The 27,294-nt window shown below is 40.7% G+C and overlaps 1 protein-coding gene across 12 annotated transcripts in view; it reads left to right on the top strand.

Moving 5' to 3' along the window:
• The window catches only part of FMNL2 (formin like 2), a 269,726-nt gene that overhangs the window by 201,593 nt on the left and 40,839 nt on the right, over nucleotides 1-27,294 (top strand). For all 12 annotated transcript variants that reach the window (XM_039494530.1, XM_039494526.1, XM_039494527.1 and 9 more), the window contains one exon: nucleotides 1,333-1,426. In XM_039494530.1, the coding sequence (XP_039350464.1) occupies nucleotides 1,333-1,426 (94 nt within the window). The remainder of the gene's footprint in view (nucleotides 1-1,332; nucleotides 1,427-27,294) is intronic.

Raw genomic sequence — 27,294 nt, 5'->3', positions numbered from 1 at the left:
GGCACCTTCTGGACTAACAGATGTATTGGAGCATAAGCTTTCGTGGGTGAATACCCACTTCATCAGACGCACGAAAGCTCATGCTCCAATACGTCTGTTAGTCTGTAAGGTGCCACAGGACTCTTCGTTGCTTTTTACAAATCCACACTAACACGGCTCCCCCTCTGATACTTGATACCAGTGGCAGACTTTGCAGCCAGGGGAGAGATGGCTGCTGCAACCAGCTTGGAGAAATTCAGGATCCTTATGATCCCTCTGCACACCAGATGGGTCATGGGGATCTGCGAGTTTGTGGGCCTTGCCCCTTCCTATCCATAATCAGTATGAATCTCTCTACTTGAAGGGGAGGACATGAATGATATTCTATTACAAAAACTCTTTGAACCTACTAGCAGAGCTTTGATCCTCCTGTGGTTTTTTGTGTGGCAGGGAAAAAACTGGCAATTAGAATCTGATTTAAAAATATAAAAATCCATTCAGGATTGTCATTTTATCTGCGTCCAGCTCTTACTGTAACAGTTTAAAAGCAAAATAGCATCTCCGTCTAAGGCCCTGATTCAAGAAAGCACCTAAGCCTGTGCTTAATTCCTTATATGTCTTTGTGATTTTAGTGCCTGACAGTCGTTCTTCCGGACAAGGCCATACTAGTGCCCTTGCCTTAACTGTGCAATGCAAGGAGTATGATGAGTTCCATTACGTTACAGGCACTTGGAGTTTGTTGCATGCTTTTCTATCAGCAACATTTTAGATGAGTTCTTTTTCTTCTTATGGATTAAAGGGAATTGTCTTTGTGTGAGCTTGGCCGCTATCCAACTTGCTCAGAATTTCACACTAAAGAGGGGAAAACATGCTAAAATGTCGCATAATTCAGTGACGATTGGCACCTCTTGTTATACTGTAGTATAAATAAAATAATTGTAACGGAGGATTTTTCACAGTTGTATCTAGGAGAGTCATACATTGGAATCAAAGGCACATTCCTTTAATGTTGAACTTTTAGGGGAAATATGCTGCATTATGGTGAAAATAGCTGACCAATAATTGCTGTTCATGATGTGCATAAATTTTGTAAAGCGATTCCCCTTTAAATATATATATAAAACCACTCATGTGCATTATGGAGTGCCAAGTACTCTGGATCTGAAGATGCTCAGAATATTGCAGCAGGTTCTCGGCACCTTGCAGAATCAGGCTCTCAAAGCACTTAAAGAGTAAGAAGATACTGAGGGCAAATAATTGTATTCAGTCATCACATCCATCTTGCAAATGAGGTAGTAGCTGAATCATCACTTTATTATCATTAATTCTTGTGTTTTCTTTCTTTTTTAACAGAACAAAAGCCCTTGTTTTAGAACTGTTAGCAGCCGTTTGTCTTGTCAGAGGAGGGCACGAAATTATTTTATCTGCATTCGATAACTTTAAGGAGGTAGGTTATTCTGCTTCATCAGAGATTGGTGCGCATACATATAGCTTTGATATGGTCTATTGGATCTTCATGGTTTATCTTAATGTCCTGAGGTATGGAGAGTGGCTGATGTTCCACAAACTACTTTGAGATGCAGTGACATAAACAGAGGGTTAGGGCCTGATTCTGATCTGACACCAGTTCTACTCCATTCAGCTCCAGTGGAGTTAATCCTCGTTCAGGCTGCAATTAGTGAGACCAGAATCAGGTGTTGCTTTGATGAAGTGCTTCTGTTTTCCACATTTCACACCTAAATTTAAAGTGTTTGTTTTTATTATATGACTCTTAATATACAAGCAGAGATAAACCCATGTGGCAGATTTTGGGTGCAGATTTGAATGTCTCCAGAGTTTCAGGAAGGAATTGGATTCAGATTCAAATTTTGAGCACATCTCTAAACATAACCAGACTTTCCATTCTTCTGCTTGTGGAACTCCCTTGAAGTCAATAGGAGTGTTAATCAATATCAGGATTGTAGTCATTTCAGAAGAATCTGACTCTTCAGAATGAAAGCTAAAAATTCTCAAAAACTCTTAACATAATGTTACCTCCTGTATGTTCAGTCTGTTTACACTCAGTTTTCCTCAGGCTGTCCTTACCCACATTCATATTGGCTATCAAGTATGACATAGCAAGATATGAGACTATTTCATTCATTTTAATTAGATGTGACAAAGTATAGTATTGAATTCAGTATTACTAAATTCAAATTTTGAAATGGCATAAAAATTCAAATGAAAATGATATGAGCTGGGATATAAAACACAAATGTTCAGGTTGATTTGCAGAACTGAAATAGCTGGCATGCAGTAGTTCTGTGCACTCTTGACTAACGGTTTGTCTACATTGGAGCTGGAGGTGTGATTTCCAGCTTGAGGAGACATACCTGTGTTAGCTCTCATCTAGCAACCATGCTAAAAATAGAAGTGTAGCCACAGTGGTGCAAGAGGTGGGAGGTGATATGCAGCTTAGGATCACTTTTATAGATTCTCATATGAACCAAACACAGTTTTTGTTTCTAAATTGCTCTTCCACTTTATAGGGCCATTTCCAAAGTTCTCTGAGTGCAAAACTACTTTTGCCATCAATGGAATTTCACATATGGAGGGATTGCAAAATCAAACCTTGGGGTGGAATCCTGACCCTCTTGAAGGCAATGGCAAAACTCCCATTGACTAAAGCAAAGCAAGGTTTTCTTCCTGGGTTTTGGGAGATATATAAGTTTGGGTTCATCAATAAAGAGAAAATAGTTGATTCACCAAGTTTGATCTGTCCTAAAATTGTTAGAATTCGATGAATACCAACAAGATTGTAAACAAATGTGTGTGTGTGTGGGGGGGGGGGTTTGCTTTGTTTTTTATTAAACCCACCACTGCTGCTGAGATTAAAAAAAAATTTTTTTTCAATTGTCCAACCCAGAAAGCAGGTGTAAGCTCAGTCATTTGGTTGTTCTGCTGTGATAAGCAAACACACATTGAACTAAATTCTAATGCAGGGAACTCCGCTATTTCTGAAAGGATGCCATAAGCCACTAGCTGGCTTCCTAGTAGCTTGCCATCCATTTCCACCTCATAATGCCTTACTCCTCTCTAACCATATAAACAGTGGGAAGCATTTTTATTTCTGGTGCTTTGTTTCTTTAGCTAGGTAAAATGTATATGTTGGGCCAGTTAACTGTGACCCTTTACAAACGTCAGCAAAAATAAATGTCTGATTCACAACAATCTTACTTGCAATTTCATCTCAATTAATACATGGCTCTCTTAGCTATAGTACTTAAGGTGGGATTTTCAAAAGTGCTCTGTTAGGCTAACTTTGCTCCCGCTGTAGTCACTAGTAGTTTTATCTTTACTACCTTTAGCACATAGTCTGATAGCAAAATTCTGCTTTCAACCACACTGATGGAAGTTGTCCCCCCGCCCCTCAAATAAAAATAAAATTAAAAAAAAATTTCTTTGCACTTTGGGAATTTGCCCAGCTAGAATTCTGATGTAAAATTACACCTATTATTATGCAACTTTAGCATACCTATAGTTGCTGGACAGCTGTAATTACAGATCTGAGCATAATTTTGAAAGTGATCTCCACCTTGCCTCTACTGCACCCTCAGTCTTGCAAGAACAAATAATTGTGGGCATGGTTTTGTACCTAGAACTACATATGAATGTATTTGATGTCATGTACATGTCTGCATCCATGATTGCACTTGTATGTCAGGTAATTATAGATATAAATGACATTATTTGTGCCTATAGATAACTGTGGGTATACCCCTGTGCCTGTCAATTGCAGTGAAACAATGGAAAATTGGTACATTGAAATCAGGCACTCTATCCACAGATTGAAAAAGAATCGTGCTCCTGTTGTGTATGCACAGAACTGAGTATTGGAGTTTTAATCCAGCTGTTTCACTCGTTCATTTGTGGCTTTGGGCAAGTCACTTAACATCTCTGACATAGTTTTCCCCTTTGTAAAAGGAAATGAATAATACAAATGAACATAATGAGAATGTTGTGAGGAATAACTGGATAATGTTTGTGAAGGGCTTTAAATACAAAAAGCGCTGACTGAGTGCTAAATACAGCATCATTATTCCAGTTTAAAATACTATATACAGAAGTATTGTAGGAGGGAGGTAATTGTTAGGAATTACAGACTAGTTTGGCAAGTCACTACATAATGCATATCACTTATCAAACAAGCCTGTGAACCTTTGTAATCACCTCTCTATAGCTTATTATAGTCATTATGTGTCACAAATAAGTCAAAAGTTACTTTTACTGTCTATTATAATTCTTTTAATAGAACTTTTTGTTGCTGTTTTATGTTTCTCTTGCAGCTAGTTTTGAAAGACTTTTATAGTCCAATCAGTTTGTATTTTGTTGTTTATTTACTTGTATCATATTCTGTTTGATCAAGTTGTTCTGTAGTAAGGGAGCTGTCTGGATGTTATCATTGGAGTTATAGTGCAAAGAGTGATTTTATGTCCATAAATTCTGTTTCTAATTATTTTTCTATTTGTTTGATTCTCATATTTATTTCGTGTTCTGTTTTCCAGTTTGTTCTGGTTCAAGAATTAGTTTCCAGTAATGATTTCAGGGCTTTATGCTCTTAATTTTTTTAGCCAGTCATATTACAGATCTCTGAGTCACTGACATGTAAAATACTTAATGGCAGATTTATAGCAGTATAGCTCTAATTTAAAATACTGTGAGCATAATAATATTTGCATGGCGTCTTTAACTATATGTTGTAATTCTGCCACAGTTTCATTATGGTTCTTTCATCAGACACAGTATAAAAAAGGAAGACAGATTAGACCTTGTCAAGCTAGATCTCTGCCATTTTACTTGCATGCCATAAACTAGCTTCAAAAGAAACCTAACTTCAGTCTGAAACTCACTCTATAAGTAAGTCAGTAGAGAGAACAATACATTTCAGACTAAATTCTCCTCTCATTCACACCTGTGCTAGTCAGGAGGCACATCAGTGCTTTCAATAAACTTGTTTTCAAGTTTATGCTGACATGCAGAATTTGGCCTTTAGGCTTTGACTGTGCAGGGACAGTGCTGGTAATCTGAAACAGTTTTCAAGACTCCATTTTGAAAATGTTTTAAATAATATGGCTTTTCTGGCTAGGGCCAGGCAGTGTGACTGAGGCATAACTTTTTTTTTCTTTTCTATTTCTTTTTTTAAAAACCTGGCTGAGAAAAATTATTTTTGTCCAATGATCGCACCTGAAATCCTTTGCAATATTGGTTCTTGTACCCAGGCAGTTTCCCAGTGTAGACAGGGGACTTGATATGCTTAGAGTTTCAGACTCAGCTCAAGGGCTTATTTGTTTTCTGCAGAATAATTAAAGCAATGTCATAACTGATCATTTCTGAAATGGAGCCATGTGGGTATACTAAAGCCAATCTGTTGCAAACTAGAATAGTGAGGGGGTACCAAACCTGAATGTAGGATATCCCTGAAGGAAAAAATATCTATGAATCTCAGGCACCCAAATGGGAATGGAAACCAAGCAGGAAAATATAATTTAGAATTGATGGAGAAATAGGGAGCTCTGTCCTGGATATGTTTGTTGGAGAGCAGAAGAGTATGCTTCAATCAATTGCTCTAATCATAGGTATTCCAAGTTGTGGGGGCGGGTTGTACATTCAAGCAGGTGAATGTTGCATCTGTTAAATTTCTTTGTCTGAGTTTCATTTTGCCAAAAGTCTTGTGAAAAATAAAGAAAAAAGAAAAAGAAAAGATAGGCAAGGCTGAGGCCACACAGAAATCTCTGTATAGTGAGGAACCATCAGTATCTCCACCCTTCTCATCAGTCTCCACTTTTAATAGTCTGCTTTTTGTACAATTGTCATTCTCAGTATTTTTGACCAAAAGCTGGTAGTTGAGTGTAACCAATTAGCAGTTATTCTGTTGCAGTTCATGTGCCCATTTGATGAGTTGCATTCCACAGCCTAGAAGCTATTTGGTAGTAGCCATTTTTATTGCAGTCCTCTGGGATAGAGGTTTTCTTAAAGAGCTTGTCCAATTCTGGGTCTTGAACGTTTCCTTCATTCCATTATAGAGGTGAGGAGAATTAATTCCTGTGTCAGGGTTCTTAAATTCATCTAATCCATTTTCAGGAGGAGTAAAACTAAGATATAGATGAAAGAGAACCTGAATATGGTTTGAAGAGTCCATCTCCTGTCTCTTTCTGGACAAGGTGGCCTTTTGCACCATTCTCTGCCTCTTCTCTGCACTATAAAATCAGTTTCATAACTGTCCCAATATTGTTTGGCCATTGTATGTCAGAAGAAAATTGTGCTGCACTTTATTAACTTCGCATTTGAAAGTCTGTCTAGTTTTATTTACGAGGGACTTGGGTTTGATTCCAGCAGCTCTTGGAGTGTAATCTACTCTAATCCAGCCTCTAAAACATCCTGGGATAGAAGGATTACAAGTACATTGGGTAACAGTGGAAATTGCTCCTTGGTTTTGGTTTACATCCTGGAGTGAGCAGAGGTTACTTACCCTTTTCTTAATGAAAGCAGCTCCAGCATGTATTTCAGGGCCCTCTCTTTCTCTCTCTAAGGAAGACTTTCTATCTGCATCTGTTGCTTGACTGTATTTTACTATATTTATGTCAAATAAATTAGAGCTACTGTCCCACATGTAACAGAACAGCCAGGGGCATTTTGTTAGCTATTTACTTTTCCTTTTGCCGTTTCCAGCCTGCTGCTTGTTTTGTTTGCAGCGTATGGGAGGAAAATGCTGTTTGAATGATGTACTCAAGTGTTGGCTAGGTTAGGAATTCTCATCCTTACCATGACACCTGTATTCATCCACTTGCAGATAGTCCTCCTCATTTTCCAGTATTGAGAATTGGTTTTAGTAACAGTAAATAATTGCTGTGACACAGAGGAAAAATTCAGAGCTGCATTTCACAGTAACATTTCTTATGACTTAGTTGCACAATGTAGCGTATGAATGAAGTCTTTCTAAACTTGAATATTAGATTCTGTTCCAGTGAATGCTAATGGCAGGATGCACTAGAACTGAAGTGATAACAAGAAGTCTGGGTTGTGGTTTGGAGTGATAAGCAATGATGATGGCTAGAACTGAAGACCTTTGAGGGTCTTATAGTGTTGATTTCATGGCTTGGCTCCTTCTAATACTTTTTGAAGATCTAAGACACTCAGGTCCTTAAACATCATGACCAAGGTGGTAAAATGTGTAGTTAGATCCCCATACACTTACTTTTATTTACTTTCTCTCTGTCTCCACAAAAACTTCAAAGTCTTCAGAGCCTTAGAGTACAAGGTGTTGCCTATCTTGGAACTTATCCTTCCATTACCCAATCCAGTGGCAGACACAGGGTGATTTCTTTCGCAAAGCTGTTCTTGCTATCTGTTAGATTTGTTACCATCCTCCAAACTCCCTCTTCATTCATTGCTGCCTAGCCTGCCTTCACTGGCAATGCCATCTTCAAATTAATGGGATGATAGAAGATGGAACTGGAGAAGACCTTTTAGCTCATCAAGCCCATCCGCATGCCAGAGTTGGATATAGTCCCCAGATAGAGGATGGATCAAATTGTAAGTGTTTTGCTGCACTTAATCCTTGTCAGAAGCCCATGATGTTTTGCTTGATCTGTGCAAAAGAATGTATAAAAACTTGTATATTTTCTTGCTGAATGTAAAAAAATCTTGAGTCAAATTTCTTCACTGAGGTAAGGGTGTTTTTCACAGGCTGAAAAACAAACAAACCACTTTGCCTATTGGCAGAACAATTGGTATTAAGACAACTGGGTTTTCAACCAGGAAGTGTGGAGTGGGATGCTGGTGAAAAAGGTAAACACTCCAATCCAGATTAGAGCCATGAATTTTTTGAAAATCTTTTATTTTTCAATGCAGTAAAATCTGTCTTGGGAAATTTTACTTCTCTGTTAGGTGTATGCACACTGGCTTTCCTTTATCTGGTGGGTTTCCAAAGAATAACTTTGATCCTTGGTGGTTATGTAGAATAGCCTGTGACCTCAGGTACCTATAGATTTGTAAGTGGAGTGGCTTTTTATAGGGAATTCATTACAGCCAAGCTCTATTGTGCAGAGTAATTCCAGTATTCAAAAAGGTCTCCAAAGGCATGCAGTCTCATTTTTCTCACATTTTCCATTATATCAGTTTAAACTAAAAATTGGCCTAGCCAAGAAGCTGTTTATGTGCCTTGATGGATAGCTGTGTTTTGGACTTCCTTTTGAATCTGACATTGTAGGTGGTTTTTGTTGTTAGGAAATGTGTTTTATAATATTTAATGGATAATCCCACTGAGTATTTTCAGTTTTTTCTTTCAGCTTCTGTCAAGTCTCTTTATTACATACCACATAAAAATATTTGTACTCCCTTTCTGCATAGCAAAGGACTCTAGATGTTTTCTTTTTGATTGTTTATGGTTCTCTCTAACACTGAAATCTCGCTGATACACCAGGAATTGACTCTGAGCAAGTTTCCCCTTCACAGAGAGGAATGAAAGATGGGAAATAAGGGCCAATCTATGCCGTCACCCCGAATTGAAACGAAGCCTAAATGGAACTTTGAGTTTTGAAACAGTTTAGATACGGGTTTTTTTGTACACCTCTGACCTTCCTGGTTCTTCCTGGAAGTGGAAGTATCAGAATACTGGAAAGAGAGGGTGTTCTTGCAGTACTTTAGTCCAGTTGGAGGCACTTGAAATCTCTGATGAAATCCTGTTCTCATGAGATTCTTTGCCCAGTTTGGAAGACTCAAGAAGATTGAATGTTTCAAAAAAGCATCCAAACTTTGCCATTAGCCACATTGAACATTGCTGCCAAAAAGTTTGAGGTTCACCATTTCTGCTCACAAAAGCACTGCTGCTACTCTATCACAGTAAAAGTCAGCCAAAGCATCAGAGGTCAGTGGGATTTGGGGGTTCTCAGCTCTTTGCATAATTGTGACTTAAAGGAGCAGTCAATTGAAATCTGAATATTATAGAAGTGTATATGGTTGAATTGTGTCAGTAGGATAGGGTCCAGGTGCATGGATTTCAGTGCACGGATTTCATCTTTCTGTATGTTCTTTCTCAAGCCTACCATTGAGTCCAACCTGATAAGTGCTGAGCACTGGTAACCCCCATTCACTTCAATGGGAGCTTCCCATGCTCAGCAGGTGTCTGATCCTACTCCCATTGAACTAAGTGGGGACAGGACTAATTCCTAAGTGTGCAGCACTTGTTGGGATTTGGCCTGTTGTTATCAGTGAATCCATTGCTATTGGTGTATTTTAGAAGAATTTTCATGTCAAGTATGGGTAATAGAACCTTGTCATCACAAGGAGCCTCTTCCTGGACCCATTTATGCTCAAGGCAAAATTCTCATTGACTTCAGCGTGAGCACGAGTAGGTCCCATGTTGCTTGGGGATAGAGAAGTCAGATATTTACCAACTCATTGTTACCTGCATCAGTTAGTTCATGTTTCTACAGTGCATTATAACTATATTATCATGCATTTATTTTTTTACTAAGGCCTGGTCTACACTACAAGTTTAGGTCGAATTTAGCAGCGTTAAATCGAATTAACCCTGCACCTGTCCACACAAGGAAGCCATTTACTTTGACATAAAGGGCTCTTAAAATTGATTTCTGTACTCCTCCCCGACGAGGGAAGTAGTGCTGAAATTGACATTGCCGGTTCGAATTAGGATTAATGTGGACACAATTCGATGGTATTGGCCTCTGGGAGCTATCCCACAGTGCACCATTGGGACCGCTCTGGACAGCAAGCTGAACTCAGATGCACTGTCCAGGTAGACAGGAAAAGCCCCGTGAACTTTTGAATTTCATTTCCTGTTTGCCCAGTGTGGAGAGCTGATCAACACAGGTGACCATGCAGAGCTCATCAGCAGAAGTAACCATGCAGTCCGAGAATCAAAAAAGAGCTCCAGCGTGGACCGTACGGGAGGTACTGGATCTGATGGGGAGAGGATTCTGTGCTAGCAGAACTACGTTCCAAAAGACGAAATACCAAAACATTTGAAAAAATCTCCAAGGGCACGATGGAGAGAGGCCACAATAGGGACTCAGTACAGTGTTGCGTGAAAGTTAAGGAGCTCAGACAAGTGTACCAGAAAACCAAAGAACCAAATGGACGCTCCGGGGCAGAGCCACAGACATGCCGCTTCTACGCTGAGCTGCATGCAATTCTAGGGGAGGCTGCCACCACTACCCCACCCCGTCCGTGGATTCCGAGGTGGGAGTGGTAATCTCAGCCATGCCTGAGGATTCTGCAGACAGGGAAGATGAGGAGGAGGAAGAGGAGCACGAGCTTGCAGAGAGCACACAGCACTCCGTTCTCCCCAACAGCCAGGAGCTTTTTCTCACCCTGACGGAATTACCCTCCCAGCCTTCCCAAGCCACTATCCCAGACAATGAAGCCATGGAAGGGACCTCTGGTGAGTGTACCTTTGTAAATATAAAACATGGTTTAAAAGCAAGCGTTTTTTAATGATTAATTTGCCCTGAGGACTTGGGATGCATTCGCGGCCAGTAAAGTTACTGGAAAAGTCTGTTAACATGTCTGGGGATGGAGCGGAAATCCTCCAGGGACATCTCCATGAAGCTCTCCTGGAGGTACTCTAAAAGCCTTTGCAGAAGGTTTCTGGGCAAGGCAGCCTTATTCCGTCCTCCATGGTAGGACGCTTGACCACGCCATGCATGTAGCAAGTAATCTGGTATCATTGCATGACAAAAAGCCTAGCTGCGTATGGTCCTGGTGTTTGCTGGCATTCAAGCAACATCTGTTCTTTATCTCACTGTGTTATCCTCAGGAGAGTGATATCGTTCATGGTAACCTGGTTGAAATACAGGAATTTAATTAAGGGGACAGAGCTGGCTGGGCTGTTTGCCTGTGGCTTAAAAAAATCCTTCCCTGCATTTAGCCAAGCGGGGGGGGGGGTGATTGGCGCTGAGCTTTTTCGCGTTTGGCTAGCTGGGATCTTCCCTGCTACCAGCCACGCGGTGGGGGGGAGGGTGGCTAGCAGCGATCTTCCATGATACCAGCCACATGGTGGGGGGAGGGGTAAAGCGATCATCCCAGAGAATTGGATGGGGGCAGTTCTGGTGCTGCACATTAACAGGAAAGAATCAGCACTCAACGGGCTTTCCTTGCTATTTGGGAAAGGAGGGCGCTGGATATATGAAGGCTGCAGAAGCCGAAAGACAATGGCTTACCATGGCCACATGCAAGCCGAATTCTGAGGCCCGGCCCTGTGTCTGTGATCTCTAACACCAAAGCCGCAGGCACTCAATATTAAGATGCAAAATGCGACTTTGTACCGAAATCACGTGCTATGTAATGTGAATAGTGTTGTTCACCATGAAAGAGTATACCCATTGTTCTGTAAAACATACCTTTTAAATACTTCTCTCCCTTTTTTCCCTCCCACAGCTGCAAATTTTTCAAGCCTCCCTCTTCCGTCCTGAAGGCTATCTCAGATAAGGCGGTGAAAAAAAACGCACACACGATGAAATGTTCTCTGAGATCATGCAGTCGACCCGCAATGAAAGAGCTCATCTGAATGAGTGGAAGGACACTGTATCACAGTATAGGAAAGCGGCCAATGAATGTGAGGACAGGAGGGACGAACATGAGGACAAGAGGGACGATCATGATGAGAGGTGGCGGCAGGAAGATCAGAGGAGGCAGGATGCAATGCTGGGGCTACTACGGGATCAAACGGACATGCTCCGGCATCTGGTGGAGCTTCAGGAACGGCAGCAGGATCACAGAGTGCCGCTGCAGCCCCTGTATAACCGCCCTCCCCCCTCCCCAAGTTCCGTAGCCTCCTCACCCAGACGCCCAAGAACGCGGTGGGGGAGGCTCCATGCTCCCTGCCACTCCACCCCAGTGGACAGCCCATGCAACAGAAGGTTGTCATTCAACAAGTTTTGAAGTGGCCTTTTCCTTCTCTCCTCCCACACCCAACCCGGGCTACCTTGTCAGTTCTCTCCCTATTTTTATAATCAATTAATAAAGAATACATGGTTTTTAAATGATAGTGACTTTATTTCCTTTACAAGCAAGCTGTGATCAAAGGGGGAGAGCGGGTGTCTTACAGGGAATGAGTCAACCAAGGGGGCGGGTTTTCATCAAGGAGAAACAAACAGAACTGTCACACCATAGCCTGGCCAGTCATGAAACTGGTTTTCAAAGTTTCTCTGACGCGCAGTGCTTCCTCGTGTGCTCTTCTAATCACCCTGGTGTCTGGCTGTGCATAATCAGTGGCCAGGCGATTTGCCTCAACCTCCCACCCTGCCATAAACGTCTGCCCCTTACTCTCACAGGGATTGTGGAACACATAGCAAGCAGCAATAACAATGGGGACATTGGTTTGGCTGAGGTCTGAGCGAGTCAGTAATGTGCGCCAGCGACCCTTTAAACGTCCAAATGCACATTCTACCACCATTCTGCACTTGCTCAGCCTATAGTTGAACAGCTCCTGACTACTGTCCAGACTGCCTGTATATGGCTTCATGAGCCATGGCATTAAGGGGTAGGCTGGGTCCCCAAGGATAACTATAGGCATGTCAACATCCCCAACTGTTATTTTCTGGTCTGGGAAGTAAATCCCTTTCTGCAGCCGTTTAAACAGACTAGTGTTCCTGAAGAGGCGAGCGTCATGAACCCTTCCTGGCCATCCCACGTTGATGTTGGTGAAACGTCCCTTGTAATCCACCAGTGCTTGCAGCACCATTGAAAAGTACCCCTTGTGGTTTATGTACTGGGTGCCCTGGTGCTCCAGTGCCAAGATAGGGATATGGGTTCCATCTATCGTCGCACCACATTTAGGGAATCCCATTGCAGCAAAGCCATCTACTATGACCTGCACAGTTTCCAGAGTCACTACCTTTGGTAGCAGCAGCTCAGTGATTGCTTTGGCTACTTGCATCACAGCAGCCCCCACAGTAGATTTGCCCACTCCAAATTGATTCCCGACTGACCGGTAGCTGTCTGGCGTTGCAAGCTTCCACAGGGCTATCGCCACCCGCTGTGAGGGCTGCTCTCATTTTGGTATTCTGGCGCTTCAGGGCAGGGGAAAGCAAGTCACAAAGTTCCATGAAAGTGCCCTTACGCATGTGAAAGTTTCGCAGCCACTGGGAATCATCCTAGACCTGCAACACTATGCGGTCCCACCAGTCTGTGCTTGTTTCCCGGGCCCAGAATCGGCATTTCACGGCATGAACCTGCCCCGTTACCAGCATGATCTCCAAAGCGCCAGGGCCCGCACTTTGAGAGAATTCTGTGTCCATGTCCCCATCACTCTTGTTGCCGCGCTGCTGTTGCCTCCTCCTCGCCTGGTTTTCCAGAGTCTGGTTCTGCATAAACTGCATCATAATGCATGTGATGTTTGCAATGTTCATGACTGCTGCGTTGAGCTGAGTGAGCTCCATGCTTGCCGTGGTATAGCGTTTGCACCGAAAAAAGGCGCGAAACGATTGTCTGACGTTGCTCTGACGGAGGGAGGGGCGACTGACAACATGGCTTACAGGGAATTAAAATCCACAAAGGTGGAGGCTTTACATCAAGGAGAAACACAAACAACTGTCACACAGAATGCCCCCTAAAGGATTGAACTCAAAAGCCTGGGTTTAGCAGGCTGTTGATTTCACGGAGGGAGGGGGGAGCAAATTAATACAAAACAAATCTGGTCTATTTCTTGTTTTGATCCACTCCATCTATCTTTTACATCTTAGGCTGGCAGCAGACGGTGCAGTATGACTGCTAGTCATCGTCATCTCCTGGGTGCTTAGCAGAAGATGCTGCATTAAGACTGCAAGCCATTGTCATCTCCTGGCTGCTCGCCAGAAGATGCTGTATTATGACTGCTAGCCCTCATTATCTCCTGGGTGCTCGGCAGAAGATGGGAAATGACCTGGCTGAGTCACCCCCATCTCTGTATGATGATGATGGCTGTCAGTCCTAATGCACCATCTGCTGCCAAAAGGCAATGAGCTGCTGCTGTGTAGCAATGCAGTCCCACATCTACCAGCACCCAGGAGACTTATGGTGATGGTCAGCTGTGCGGGCTCCATGCTTGCCGTGGTATGGCATCTGCACAGGTAACCCAGGAAAAAAGGCATGAAACGGTTGTCTGCCATTGCTTTCATGGCTGGGGGCTGACGACATGTACCCAGAACCACCTGCAACAATATTTTTTGCCCCATCAGGCATTGGGATCTCAACCCAGAATTCCAATGGGCGGGGGAGACTGCGGGAACTATGGGATAGCTACCCATAGTGCAACACTCCGGAAGTCGACACTAGCCTCGGTACTATGGACGCACACCGCCGAATTAATGTGCTTAGTGTGGCCGCATGCACTCAACTTTATACAATCTGTTGTCAAAAATCAAATTCTGTAAAATTGGAGTAATCATGTAGTGTAGACATACCAGTTTTGTGTTGTAAGGATCCAAGAATATTGGAGACATTTGACTGGATGGTGCAGAGGCTAACTTGCCCACAGTGGAGCATTCCATTATCACAGGGTGTTCTTAAATCAGCAAAGTAGACACAGAAAGAATACAAGCCCAGCAAAAAAAACTTGTTGAACTGATTTTTTCTTAAGCAGATGTTAGTGAAGTTCTGCTGAGGGTATGGCTCATGTGGGAGCATTCTCACTTCTAGGAAGATTTTTAAGCTTGTACCCAGTGTTGACGCTACAAAACTGGGTTTTGTGCGTTGTTGGCAGTGCTGTCCTTTGTATGGGCTATTAAACGCAAGTCCCTAGGGGCTGTCCTAGTGGAAATTAAAGACACCAAGATACTATTTTTTCCCCCAGAGGGAGTATGGGATAACATAGTTGTCTTAGCCAGAATTCCATCTTTCAAAAGAAACCAATTCCAAGGTCGGGCATAAGCTGTTTCTGAAGTTATAATGACTTCTGTGTTTGGCTGCACAATCACTGCAGTATCAGTATCTAACTCATACCTTTGCAAAGTGAATCCCTTGGGTATGAAAGGTGCTCTATAAACCCAAGTTCTATTCTTTTCTAGTGTATGTCCTCTCGTTTGCAGGGTGGGTGCCAGAACCTCTCTGCTTTGCTCAACTTTTCTCTCAGAAAGGCAGCACATGACCAGAACTTTTTCTACCCCTATTAGCATGTGTAATGTTATATTTGAAAGACATGGTGGGTGAGGTAATACCTTTTATTGGATGGTGAAAGAAGCAAGCCTGGACAGACGTTGGTCCAATAAAAGATATGATCTCACCCACCGTTTCTCTCTCATGTAATGTTTCAGACAGTTGTACCTTTTTACTGCATACAGCAATTTTCCATGAATCTGTTCCTAATGAGTTGGACATGAACATGGGTGGGCACCTGCTCACGGTGAATCACCTTCATGCACTGGCCTCAGTGATGGCATCAGCCTAGCTCTCAAATTAGGGTTTGTTCATTCTCTGCAACATTACCAGAGTGTGCACAGGACAATGTGGCCGTTTTTATGTCTTATAACATTTTTGAAAATACCAATATTTGAGTAAAAATCAGACAATTATAGAAAAAACAAAACACTAGGAGCACAGATTCTCTGCTTTACACCCACTGGGAACTTCCTAGGGTGAGGGGAATTCTCAGCAGGCAAGACCCAGCTGCTTTCTGCTCCCTTTGTACGTACCGCGGGAGTAGAGTGAGCCAGAGAATTTGGCCCTGAATACATGGAGTCTGAAGGATTCCCCCCAAGATTATAAATTTGTCATTTTTTTAGGAGCCATACTTAAGATTGTGTTGAGATTTGCATTTATAGTAATATAGCAAAGATTAATTACTTTGCTAAGGTATTCTGTGTGTATCTATATGTATATATTTTTACATACCTGTAGCATGCATTGTTTGTACACAGATATGATATGATTATAAAGTTTGCATGTGTCTAAAGTTGCCAAAGAATTAAAATTATTATAAAGCAGAACTCTCCCATCAGATTGTAACATTTTTAAGTCTTTGTAAACTACAGACATATTGCATATACAGATATGGATATAGATTAGAGATGGACCCATAATACAGAGTTTTAAGCCAGTCCTGTATGAGAACTTTTCTAGAACTTATGAGAACTTCTCAGATCATTTCTCTGTTGGAAACAACCATTTGCCTAGCAGACTGGAAAGTACCAAGGTTCTAAAGGTCAGAGTAGCTCAAACTGAGTCCTCAAAATCTTGACACTTCATTTCAACTCTTGAGGCTTTGAATTAGGTTTGTTCACTGGTCTGAGCTGTGAGTGGAGCTAAATTTCTTTGTTTAATTATTATTATTATTAATAATAATAATAATAATTAATAACAACAACAACTCCTAAAGTGTGTGTTACACTGTTTTACTTACATGCAAGGCCCTGATCTAAAGCCCTTTGGCATCAATAGGACCAGGATCTAGCCTCAACTGATTAATTCTCACAGCATCCTTATGCACACCCATTTTACAGCTGGGGCAGCTGAGCAGAGTGATTAAATAACTTTTCCACCAAGGAAGTGGGGAACAAAGTGGGATTATAACACACAAGTTCCTGAGTCCTAGCAAGGAGGATCTAAGGAGATCATTAGAATTTCTCTCTCTGGTGCTAAGTGTTAATAGTCACCTGTTTCACATGATGGTTGTGCACATGATCCTTGTACAAACTTGCTAACATACCTGTCTGTTTCTGACAGTAGTGCACAGTGTATAAGTCTGGGCTTTCCTTTGTCTGGTTGGCTGTAAAACAAGAAAGTTTTACTTGGAGATTTCCTGTGCTATAAATGGCATGTTAATCCTCCCCTGAGTAAAAATCAGTGCCTGAGCCTCTGCAGCCCTTTTCTGTCAAGTTGAAGCATCCCTAATGCTATCAGAAAATATGTTGTCATAACTTCTTAAAGGTTCAGGCTTCATATCTTTCTCTGATATATAAAGTAAATTTGCAAATGGGCTTGCTATTTAAGAAGCACTTGACAGATTAAGGCCTGGAAAGCATTGTATATTTGTATAGAGTTTTCTACATTAATGCCTCTCATTCCTATGCCATTCCTTTACCAGTAGTCATTTGTTGCATCAGCGCAGCTGCTGAATTCATCCTCGTCTAATAATCTTCAGGGCTTTCCTTTGATGTAGGCAGGATGCCATAAAAATGTGTTTGAGGTAGCAAAGATGAAGGTCTCTCACAAAAATAATGGTGAGGAATATTTTAAACAATTTTGGCGTCGTTAGTAGGATCTATGCAGGGCGTTAAAGCCTAGCTGAGGGTGTAACTATGTCCTGCCCTCATCTTATAAAACTAATGAACCAAACTAAGAATCACATTCCTCATCTTATGTGTCTTCCACTTCCATTATTAAACCAGTATGGACACACGGTAAAAATGGGAGTTAAGCTTCTTTTCTATTAGTGTGGCTTTAGTACAATCTAGGTAGAATCCTGGTGTCTGTTCACTGTTTTGAGAAGAGGAATACATAGGAAGGCTAAGTCTAAATCATGTGATGTTGGTGGCTTGTTAAGTGACAGCACATTTTATTTGCTGCTCTGGTAGCGTAGGTCGGTAGTTCTACTTTGATATCAGGCAAGCAGGACGACCGCTGATGATTGATGTAAGTACCTGTTACAGAAAACAAATTCTTTACTGTGCAACAAATAGTACTTTTCAACAAGGCCTCAGTCTCAACACTGTGCACCCATGAATGAAGCTTCCGAATATCCTTGTGAGGTAAATTAGTAAAACCTATATAGATAGGCGAAGTGGGAAGACAGAGGTTCAGTGATTTGGCTGCCATAGAGCAGATTCCAAAAAAGAATCCACAAAAAATTCTGGCCACGATGAAACTTGCTGAAATTTTTTGAATTAAACATTTTTTTGTCAAAACATTGACTCTTTTTGAAATGAAGTATTTTTTGTAGGTTTTTAATCAACACTGGAAATGGTTAGAGAAATTTTTCATTAACCAAAAACCTGGTGTCCAGTAAATAAATAATTTCAATAACAGTTTTTATTTTAAAAAAAGATTAAAATATTATTAAAAGTTTCACAAAAATAATAAAACAATTTTCAATCCTACAAAAAGAAAACAACTTCAGCATTTTTTGCAAACATTATTTTCCTGACTCTAATGGAGATCTAAAATAATATGTGATACTTAGAGAGTCTTTCACCCAACGATTTCAAAGCACTTTGTAAGCTTTATAATGGTATAATGTAAAATCCAGGAATCCTTACTCAGATTTTAGTCAGTTAAACACCCCTTATAGGATATGAGAATTTTCCTGAGTAAAAACTAAATAAAATTGAATATGGACCACAAGTCTCTGCCATATTTAAATAAGCCTCACAAAACTATTTGATGACTTATGACAGTATTGCCATAGATATAGATTGAGGAAAAGAAAGGTTAACTGATTTGACCACTCTCATACAAAAATGGAAATAGAATCCAGTAGTTCTAGCTCCCAGTCTTCTGCTCTGACCAGTAAACAACACTTTTTCCTTATTTGGGTTCTGATTCAGCAAAGCCCTTAAGTATATTATTAACATATGTTTAAACATATTAAGCATATAGCATGTGCTTAAATCACATTGAATCCAGTGGCTTGTAGCTCAGCATATGCTTAAGTGCTTTTCTGGATGGGATGGACTTAAACAAGTGCTTAAAAGTAAACATATATTTATGTGCTTTGTTTAACTAGCCCCTTCAAGCAGCCGACCAGGTTTGTTTCTGGAAAAGGTGAGGAAAGAGGAAATAATGTGAAAGAAGAAACTGGGATTAAGATAAATTGAAAGGGGATGGGGGAAGGTCAGATATGTTTGAAGAAAGAAACAGAAAATAAATTTTGGGAAGCACATGGTTTTCTGGTTATTTCAACAGCGGGACTGACTTTTCTGTCATGTACACACGTGTAAATCAGGAATAACTCCACTGAAGAATCAAAGAGGAATTGAGTCCCTGAGGGAAGAAGCAGGCCCTCTCTGTGTGCTAGTAAAACTAGTAAAAGAGTGAAATGATAGAGTCATCAGGTGACACATGTAATTCTTGGTCATTTTATCATCAATTTAATTGGTTTATATACCTATCACTCAGATTTAAATGTTTCACAAGTAAAAAGACTTGAAACCCCACTGATTATAGTCTGATCATTAGTTGTGCTAATCATGCCAAGAGTAATTTGAATGTTTTATGTAGTGAACTCAAAAAGCAGTGGAAAGGCACTTGAACCCTCATTGGTTAGCTTTCACTAGTTTTCACTTCAGTGGAGTGAGAGAATATTGTTTAGCCTCAAACTCTTGCAAGGCTTTATTTAGATTCAAATGTCTATACTTAAATCATGAGCTACATTTATAGCAAACAGTGTGTCTGAATTATTCCTCTTGGTTGTTACAATAATATAGTATTATAAATAATGTCTGTACGTGTTTAGAAATAGATTTGTTCTTTTTGAAGTACAGCTTAGTCCTCTCCATAAAAAGGTAAAAGGTATTTTAACCTAGTAAGTTTTTAGTAACTATTTACTTAACCAATAACTTGAAAGAGAATTGATCTTTTGTTCTCCAACAAACTGCAAGAATGTCAGCCCAATGAGTCAAAACAGAGTATTTCTTTAAGAGGGTGTTACAGCAGGACCTCCTGACCACAGTAGACTATTGTAAGAAGAAGAAAAAGAAAGCATTGTGGAGTCAGGACAGAGAAGCACGGAAAGAAATAAACATTTAGAAAAGTGTCTCTTTAAATTTTTGTGTTGCTTGTACATCAGCATATTTATCATTATCATATCCATAATCGGTAGCACCAGTTCATACAGTATATGCTGTGAAATATACATATTCGTTGTGCTGCTGCTTCTGCTTGTATAAAGTCAGTGACTGTTATAGAACTTGAAAGCTTATCGATGTCTTAAGGAAAGGGGAAGAGGAAGCCGTTTAAAATAACCTTGGAGAAGCACATGATATGCTAGTCATTTCAACATCTGTACTGCTAGAAAAATTCTGTAATTGCAAAACCTTTGCTAAGGTTTATATTTTCCAAGGTTAGCCTTCAGAAAAATTCATCTTCTGGCTTTAGTCAACTGGTATCAGCATTTATAGCTTCAAGCTCAAAATACTTTGAGAGATTTCAGACATATTCTCCATGGATTTTTGAGAACATCAAAGGTCACTTCCTGGTAGCAGTGGCATTTCTTGCTTATAATATCTATATCAGTTATTATCTTTCCTTTAAATTTATATATTTGTAATATCTATATCTGTTATTGTCGTGCCCAGACACAGAGCTCAGTCCCCCAGAAATACTTATAATCATGTACTTTTCATGGCATACAGCTCCATAAATAAATAAATATATTGCTGGGAGTCAGTCTTTGTATCTGGGCAGGGCAAACTTTTTCAGCCTTACAAACAAAAATACCCCAGATGTTGAAGATAGTGGTCCAGTAGCTGTCTTTCATAATATGCACTTTATACCACTGGCCAACAAACTGTCTCCAAACATTGAAATAATGAGTACCCGTATCACACTATTCACATGTATCACACTGTATCTTCTTGCTGCTAAGTTGAGAGATGAGCACATTCTTCAATAAAGTTAGATGTTTCTCTGCGTAATTGGATATTGTCTGAGTAGGAGGAGACCCTGCTTCTAGAAGAACAGATTTTCATTTCATCTCTCACATGCTGTCCATAAAAACATCTGGCAACACTAATTTGCTGAAAGTATCACATGACAGTATCTCTTTGTCTCTAACTCTCTGCTCAGGTACTCTTTCCAGAGCTTGCCTAAATACAAATGTAACAAGAACAGGAACAACATATCAGTCATATTGCGTTATTTGAACTTTCCTTTTGGGTGGTCTGGATGTGAACTATATCAGTGTTTCCCAATGACCGGTCTGTGGACTGGCGCCAGTCCCTGAGATCTCCCCGACACAGTATAGGAAGGTATCAAAAAGACTGAGAAACACTGAACTATATGACCTGTGATGTGGACATCATCTTCATCAAACTTCCCATAAGAGATCTTACTGGTTTTATGTAGGATTTTATTATACACTTGTGATATATCTATGAAATGAATACCTCATTAGCATATTTCTAGTCCTCTTTAAAGAAAGAATCCATAGTGGGTGGCTTTCCAAAAACAAAACAAAACACATTGTTCTTCTGGAATGACAGGCTGATACAGCCTAAAATGTCTTTTTCACCATCTTAATGTAGACAAAGGGTTTTTTTATAACTGTGGTAACCTCTTTAGTCTTTCTTCTTGTGTTGAATAATGATGATAAAAGTAAGATCAGTTTTCTTGGTCTTAGTCATACTTCCAGTGTGGATGACAGATGCTGGAAATGTATTTAGATATAAATGGCTACATATGATTTTATGCATTTGGGTTTGGTTTCATCATATCTTGTACATCTGCGTCTTTAGGCTCTAGACTTTAGCTACAATTTTGCTCTGAGATGATACATTTTATCATCAAAGATTAAAGTCAGTTCACTGCCTCTTGTAACATGCATATTCCCAGCACTTTCTCACCTGATGACAGGGTGAGATATCTGTAAGTAACCACTGGCAGCCACAGTTGTGTTTTTTTTGTTTCTCCCCCAACCGTTTTCACGTCTGCTGCACTGCTCCACTGGGCCAGTGGCATTTGTTTACTATCTTCATCAGTTGACTGTTAGGCTGGTAGACAATAGGCTGTTTCCTGATTTAATTAACTAATCGTAAATAGTTACCATTTGTTTATGTCAGCATTTGTCCATCATCAGTGTGGAATCGTTCATGTGAAGTCTCCCAGAACTCAATCCTTGATTGTTCTGGGATTATTTTATCACTGGAGGATCTTGTGCACTACTATGTTTATTTCCATATAAATGCTGATAATATAAAATTTTTATATTTAAATCAGTTCCAGTTTTTCTGAAATGGCATCAGAGATACTTGTTTGCTTAGAATCTACAGTTTGGGTGAGCCTGAATTTTCTTCTATTACTTCTCTGAATGATGACCGTTTCAGAGTTGTCTCCAGAGCACAGCAAGATTTATGTCAGAAAATAAATGAACCATTTATCCCATTTACTACAGTAGTAAAAAGGCTTGGAATCTTAATATACAACAGTAGATCTGATCCAACTCCCGTTCAAGTCAATAGAGAAACTCCCACTGACTTACATCCGCTCATATCTGAGCAGGTTTAATTAATTCTGACAGACAGATTTGGGTATTCTGTTTGGCTCTTCCTGGGAGAGCTAATTCTAGATGTCAGCATCTTTAGAATGTTACATCTTTTGTCGTCTTTTGTATTTTGCTGTTGTCTAGGTGCATGTTCCAGAAGAGACGTGGGCCAAAGCAGAACACGAGGCAGAATTTTTATGCCCTCAATCTAGCATTCCTCCAAATTTACTAAGAATCTATTCTGCTAGATCCATGGTAGGGCACTCCAGGACAGGGCTGTAAGTAGACCAGACCAGACAATGAGCTCTGTGTGTGCCATAAACACAAATTATTCCTGATTCTGGCAGGAATAATCTGCGTGGAGGAAGTGGGGTAGCCCAGAGCTAGATAGGATATTGGCACATATTAGCACTTCCTTTGTGTCTCTGTGGAGGTACTTTGGATCCAGTTTGTTGCAGTGCAAGGATTTGGTCCATTGTTTTAAAATATTTGATATATGATTGTGAAGCATCCGGGAGAGTCTTGTCATGATGGGCATTACATGTCATTTATTCTTTAAGTTGCCTTCCTTTTCTGAGTGCACTTCTGAGCATTTCATATTTGAGTCTGGATTTTGGCTTTGTAGCACTTATGCTAATAGTTTCTTTATCGATGTGACCAATGCTCTCTCCCCATCTCCTGTGTCACCCACTGCAAAGCAAAGCATTTCTGGGTGGAAGCAGGAACTTGCACATTCTCCCTTGATTTCAATGAGAAACACCCTGGAGCAATTGATGTTCTAGCAGTCAGCACACTATTGTGGGGTGTCACAATGAACACTTGTGCTTTCATCTCCCAGCAAGACACTTCATTGTTTTGCAGAAAGACTTTTTGAAAATTGTTTCTGTAGAAAAATCTCCTCTCAGCTTTTTGACGTCAGAAAGTAAAGCATAACAGCTACACCAATCACTTTCTAAACATGTCAATTCTTTCAATCCCATCTTGAGAGGTTTCCTCTCCACTATAAAGCCCATCTACGTCAGCCTTATGTGTGTTTCTCCCACTACTTATGACAGCTGTGGACTGGCTTGATTCAAATATGAAAGAATCATCAAATAGACTAGTTCTATCCATTAGTGCTTGTTTCTATTCAGTCCATCTCAACTATGTCTCATTGGGTCTTTGGCTTTAATTATTAGTCCTGTTCTTCTTCAGGCATAACATATTCCTTCCATCGATGTATCAATGTTCAAAATATGTTATGCTTTAAATGCTCTATCATTACTTCCATGGTATATATTGTATAATGCAGTCTGTTTGGTATGTGTGGTGTTGATGGTTGGGTTGACTTGATTGACTGAAGAGTGAAGTCTATTTTTTTAATTAGTGTAATTTGCTTTGTAATGTGTTTGTTTATTTTATTGTACATGTGCTTAGAGTTTAGCTGGATGCATTTAAAAAGAAATAAATATAACATGTACGAGATGGAACTTAGGCACCAATCCTACAATGTTTGGTGTGCCAGGGGTCAGTTGAGCCCACATAGAGGCCTAGTGGTTACATGTTACAGGATAAGGTCTCTCTCTCTCTCTAAATGGCGTTATCCAGCTAATTAGTCCATCTTAATCAGTGTCCCAGCTCTATACTCGTACAGGCAGATCCAGTGTCAAAGACCTCATTGACATCAGGATCTGACCACAAATGTCCAAATAATAATCCAGTGCATTAATTGTACACAATGGTAACAAGACATGTATCATATTGTGTATATCATATACAATCAGAACAGAAGGCAAGAAACGTATGTGGGGAGGCATGGTAAGAGATTTCCCACTGACCACTAGAACGCCTCCTCATGACTAGGTCTGGGAAAGCAGCCTGAGGTGCCCCTTTCTGCTCACTCTGCAATAGTCTCTCTTTTGGCAAGTTGGCCCACTGGCCAGGTCACCATTTAGTTCTCCCCTTCCGGGGATACAAAGTCCAACAGGACCACTGTCCAAATGCCTTCTCTGGACAGTGTTCAGCCCCAACTTGGGCCTCTGTGCCACGATAGCAGTGGCTGGCAGGGGATCCTGGGCAGGTCCGCAACACTGGGTTCTGGCCTAGGGACTGTATAACTGGCAGTCCAGGTCTCCTCCGTCCGCATCCCTGTTGTTGTTTCCCTGGGCTCCTTCCTACACAGCCTCTCTCTTACCATTTGTCTGTTTCTGTGTTTACCGCTGGAGACCATTCTGCTTCCCATTGCTACTTCACCCCCTCCTAGTCTCGTGCTAGAATCCTTACTCCAGGACAGGATCTCAGGGCTTACTCTCTCCCTGGACTTCCTCTGTGTCCCTAAGAACCTTCCTCATCCCAGCCTCCGTCCCCTATGGCTCCCTTCCGCTTTCAGCCTCCTACCTTTATATATTATTTTTGTTTTGGTGATGCCAACAAATAAATATATATATATTTGGCATCACCAAAACAAATATATATATATATATATATATATATATATATATATATATATATATATATATATATATATATATATATATATATATATATTAGGGAAATGGCCCCATTGTGCTAGACACTGTACAAAGACACACAAAGACACAGTCCCTACCCCAAGGAGCTTATAATCTAAGACAAAAATAATTATAAATGTACTGAATACCAACTATTGCCACCTGCCCCTAACTTACTTCTTGGGTGATTTCTTATAACCAGTGCAGCAGTGGTGGGTCTGGAGGGAAGATCGGACATAACAAATACCAGCTCAGATTTATACTGCGCCCATGAAGCAGAGCGTGGCAGGGCCCCCTAGGCTTCTGCCTCTGCTAGGTTCACAAAGTCACTCAGAGACCCTGGGTTTAGTAACCAGTGGTGCACTTTATTCTCAGGTTTGTTCCCACTACTATTTCATCAAGTACAAGTAACCCTTCACCATCTGCAGGAAGACAGCGCTATCACCCTGCTTCCATTCCCTGCCTTTTTCCTTTCCCCTGCTCTCCCCTGGCTTCCTTCCCCTGAGGCTTTTATGCAACCCCAGGCTAATTAGGCAGCAGCTGTCTCCGCCTCCCCAGTTAGGGCCAGGTTACCTCCAGCCCGCTCTAATTTGTTTCTCTAATGAGGAGTGGGCATGACAGAGGGCTGAATCTGCAACCCTTTTCCCAACACCCTGTCACAGCCTGTTATTCAATGGTCTCCAAATCTTAAACAGAGTGTGTGAAACTCATTACAGACACTGACACGCTAGGATCATTTCAGCTACTAACCAAATGCAGCCATATCTAGAATGAAAGCTGCCATTTTTTAAATACTAGAGTAACACGACACTACAATTTAGGATGGGGAATGGAGAAATCTTTATTCCATCAAAACTATAGGACAGTGTAGATGGGCAGAATGTAATTAACCATTTGATTTTAGCTGCCACTAAGTCAGTGATAATTTTTCTCTGAAAAATGCCAGATTTTTAATGATAGGGCCTGGGATTTACGTGTCAACAGAAAAACAACCTCCAGTAGCATTTTGCCCACTAACAATGCAGGGGCATTAGTCCAGATTTGACTAAGAAGAAAGTGTATAAACACTACTAGTTCTCTTATATGGACTGGTGACATATATATGACTCCACTAACACTTATATATAACTATTCAACTCTAAAGCCCTTTAATTCTCACAATATCCTTGTAAGGTGAATTAATGTGTTGTTATTGACATTTTAGAGGTAGGGAAACTGAGGCATAGAAAGATTGCATGCCACATATTAAACTAGTCACAGGTTTTGGAAGCAGCAGTTTCTTGTTTAATGCTGACCCACATAGGGGCTTCGGCTGTGGGGATCAAACCTGGGACCTTTGGAGCTTAATGCATAAGCCTCTACTGCATGAGCTAAAAAGATACATTTCTTAGGCAAGGCTATAGCAGGCTCAATAATCTTTAGGAGGGGGGGTAGCCACTACTACAGGGGGACAGAGTGCCACTCTGAGCAAGCAAGAGTTACGCTTGCTTCCACTAGTCAACGGTGTCTCTTTCAAGGCTTGAGTATACCACAGGTTGATACCATCTTTCTGCTTCTGGAAACTATTGTGAGCATTGAAGGAAGGAGACCATACGTGGATGAGTTTTGTTCCTCACTAATAATGAGAAGTCCTGAGAAGCTGGAAGGAAATGGTTCATTTTGTGAAGATTAACAGCGGACTCCACAGGCAGCTGTTGGTGCTCTTAGCTCCTGTCTGAGATTAGCACTCCGATGTCAGGAGGATTTAATTTCTGCTTCAGATGGTGCTGTGAAGTTGATCACTTCTTTTTGCAACTGCGCACAGCAAGGAGTCCCTGAACTACCCACAGCAAACTTGAAAGTAACCAAAGACCAACTTTGCTATTATCTGCGAGTGTGATCCATGGGAAGCCATGCCCTCCTTAAATGGGGAGACCAAGACTTGTAAATGTAGGTGCTTATGTCTCAGCCATCAAGCTCGATTACATGTCTCTTTAATATAGAGACAGGGTGGGTGAGGTAATATCTTTATAGGACCAACTTCTCTTGGCAAGAGAGACAAACTTTTAAGCTTACACGGAACTCTTCTTCAGAACTTACACTGCATGTCTCTTTATTGTATGAAGGCTCTTATAATAATATTTTTGCCTGCCAAACTGAATAACATATGTTAAGCCAAAGGGGATAAAAAGTAATCTGTTAATTAACCATGGTGATAACAGCACTGTTGGAGCTGTTACACTAAGGACCATCTAGCATTTTCATTATAAACTTCCTTTTCAGAGGTTTATAACTTGCTATTACTATTTAATATTGATATTACACTAGCACCCTGAAGTCCAAATCAAGACCAGGGTCTCATTGTGCTAGGCACTGTGCATCCAAAAAAATGGTCCTTGATTCAGAGTTTACTTTTTAACAAGAAAAATGACCCAGGAAGGGTAGAATAGGTAACTTAAAACTGGCATATGGTCATATCATCCCTCCTGGTGAGAAATCTGGGAGACGGTGGTGACAGAGAGCCCAGGAAAGGCTGAGAATTTAGCTTCAGAGAAGTTAACCTTGCCAGTACTAACAACCCCACACATGAACATTCAAAAATCATGGGTCAGGCCCCAAGAAATCGTGAGATTTTCAAAAACACAATTTGGTTGGGTTTTTTTATGTTTGTTTTTT

The sequence above is a fragment of the Mauremys reevesii genome, linkage group 11 (assembly GCF_016161935.1).
Source record: "Mauremys reevesii isolate NIE-2019 linkage group 11, ASM1616193v1, whole genome shotgun sequence".
Taxonomy (NCBI): Eukaryota; Metazoa; Chordata; order Testudines; family Geoemydidae; genus Mauremys; species Mauremys reevesii.
This window is presented reverse-complemented; position numbering and strand designations above follow the sequence as displayed.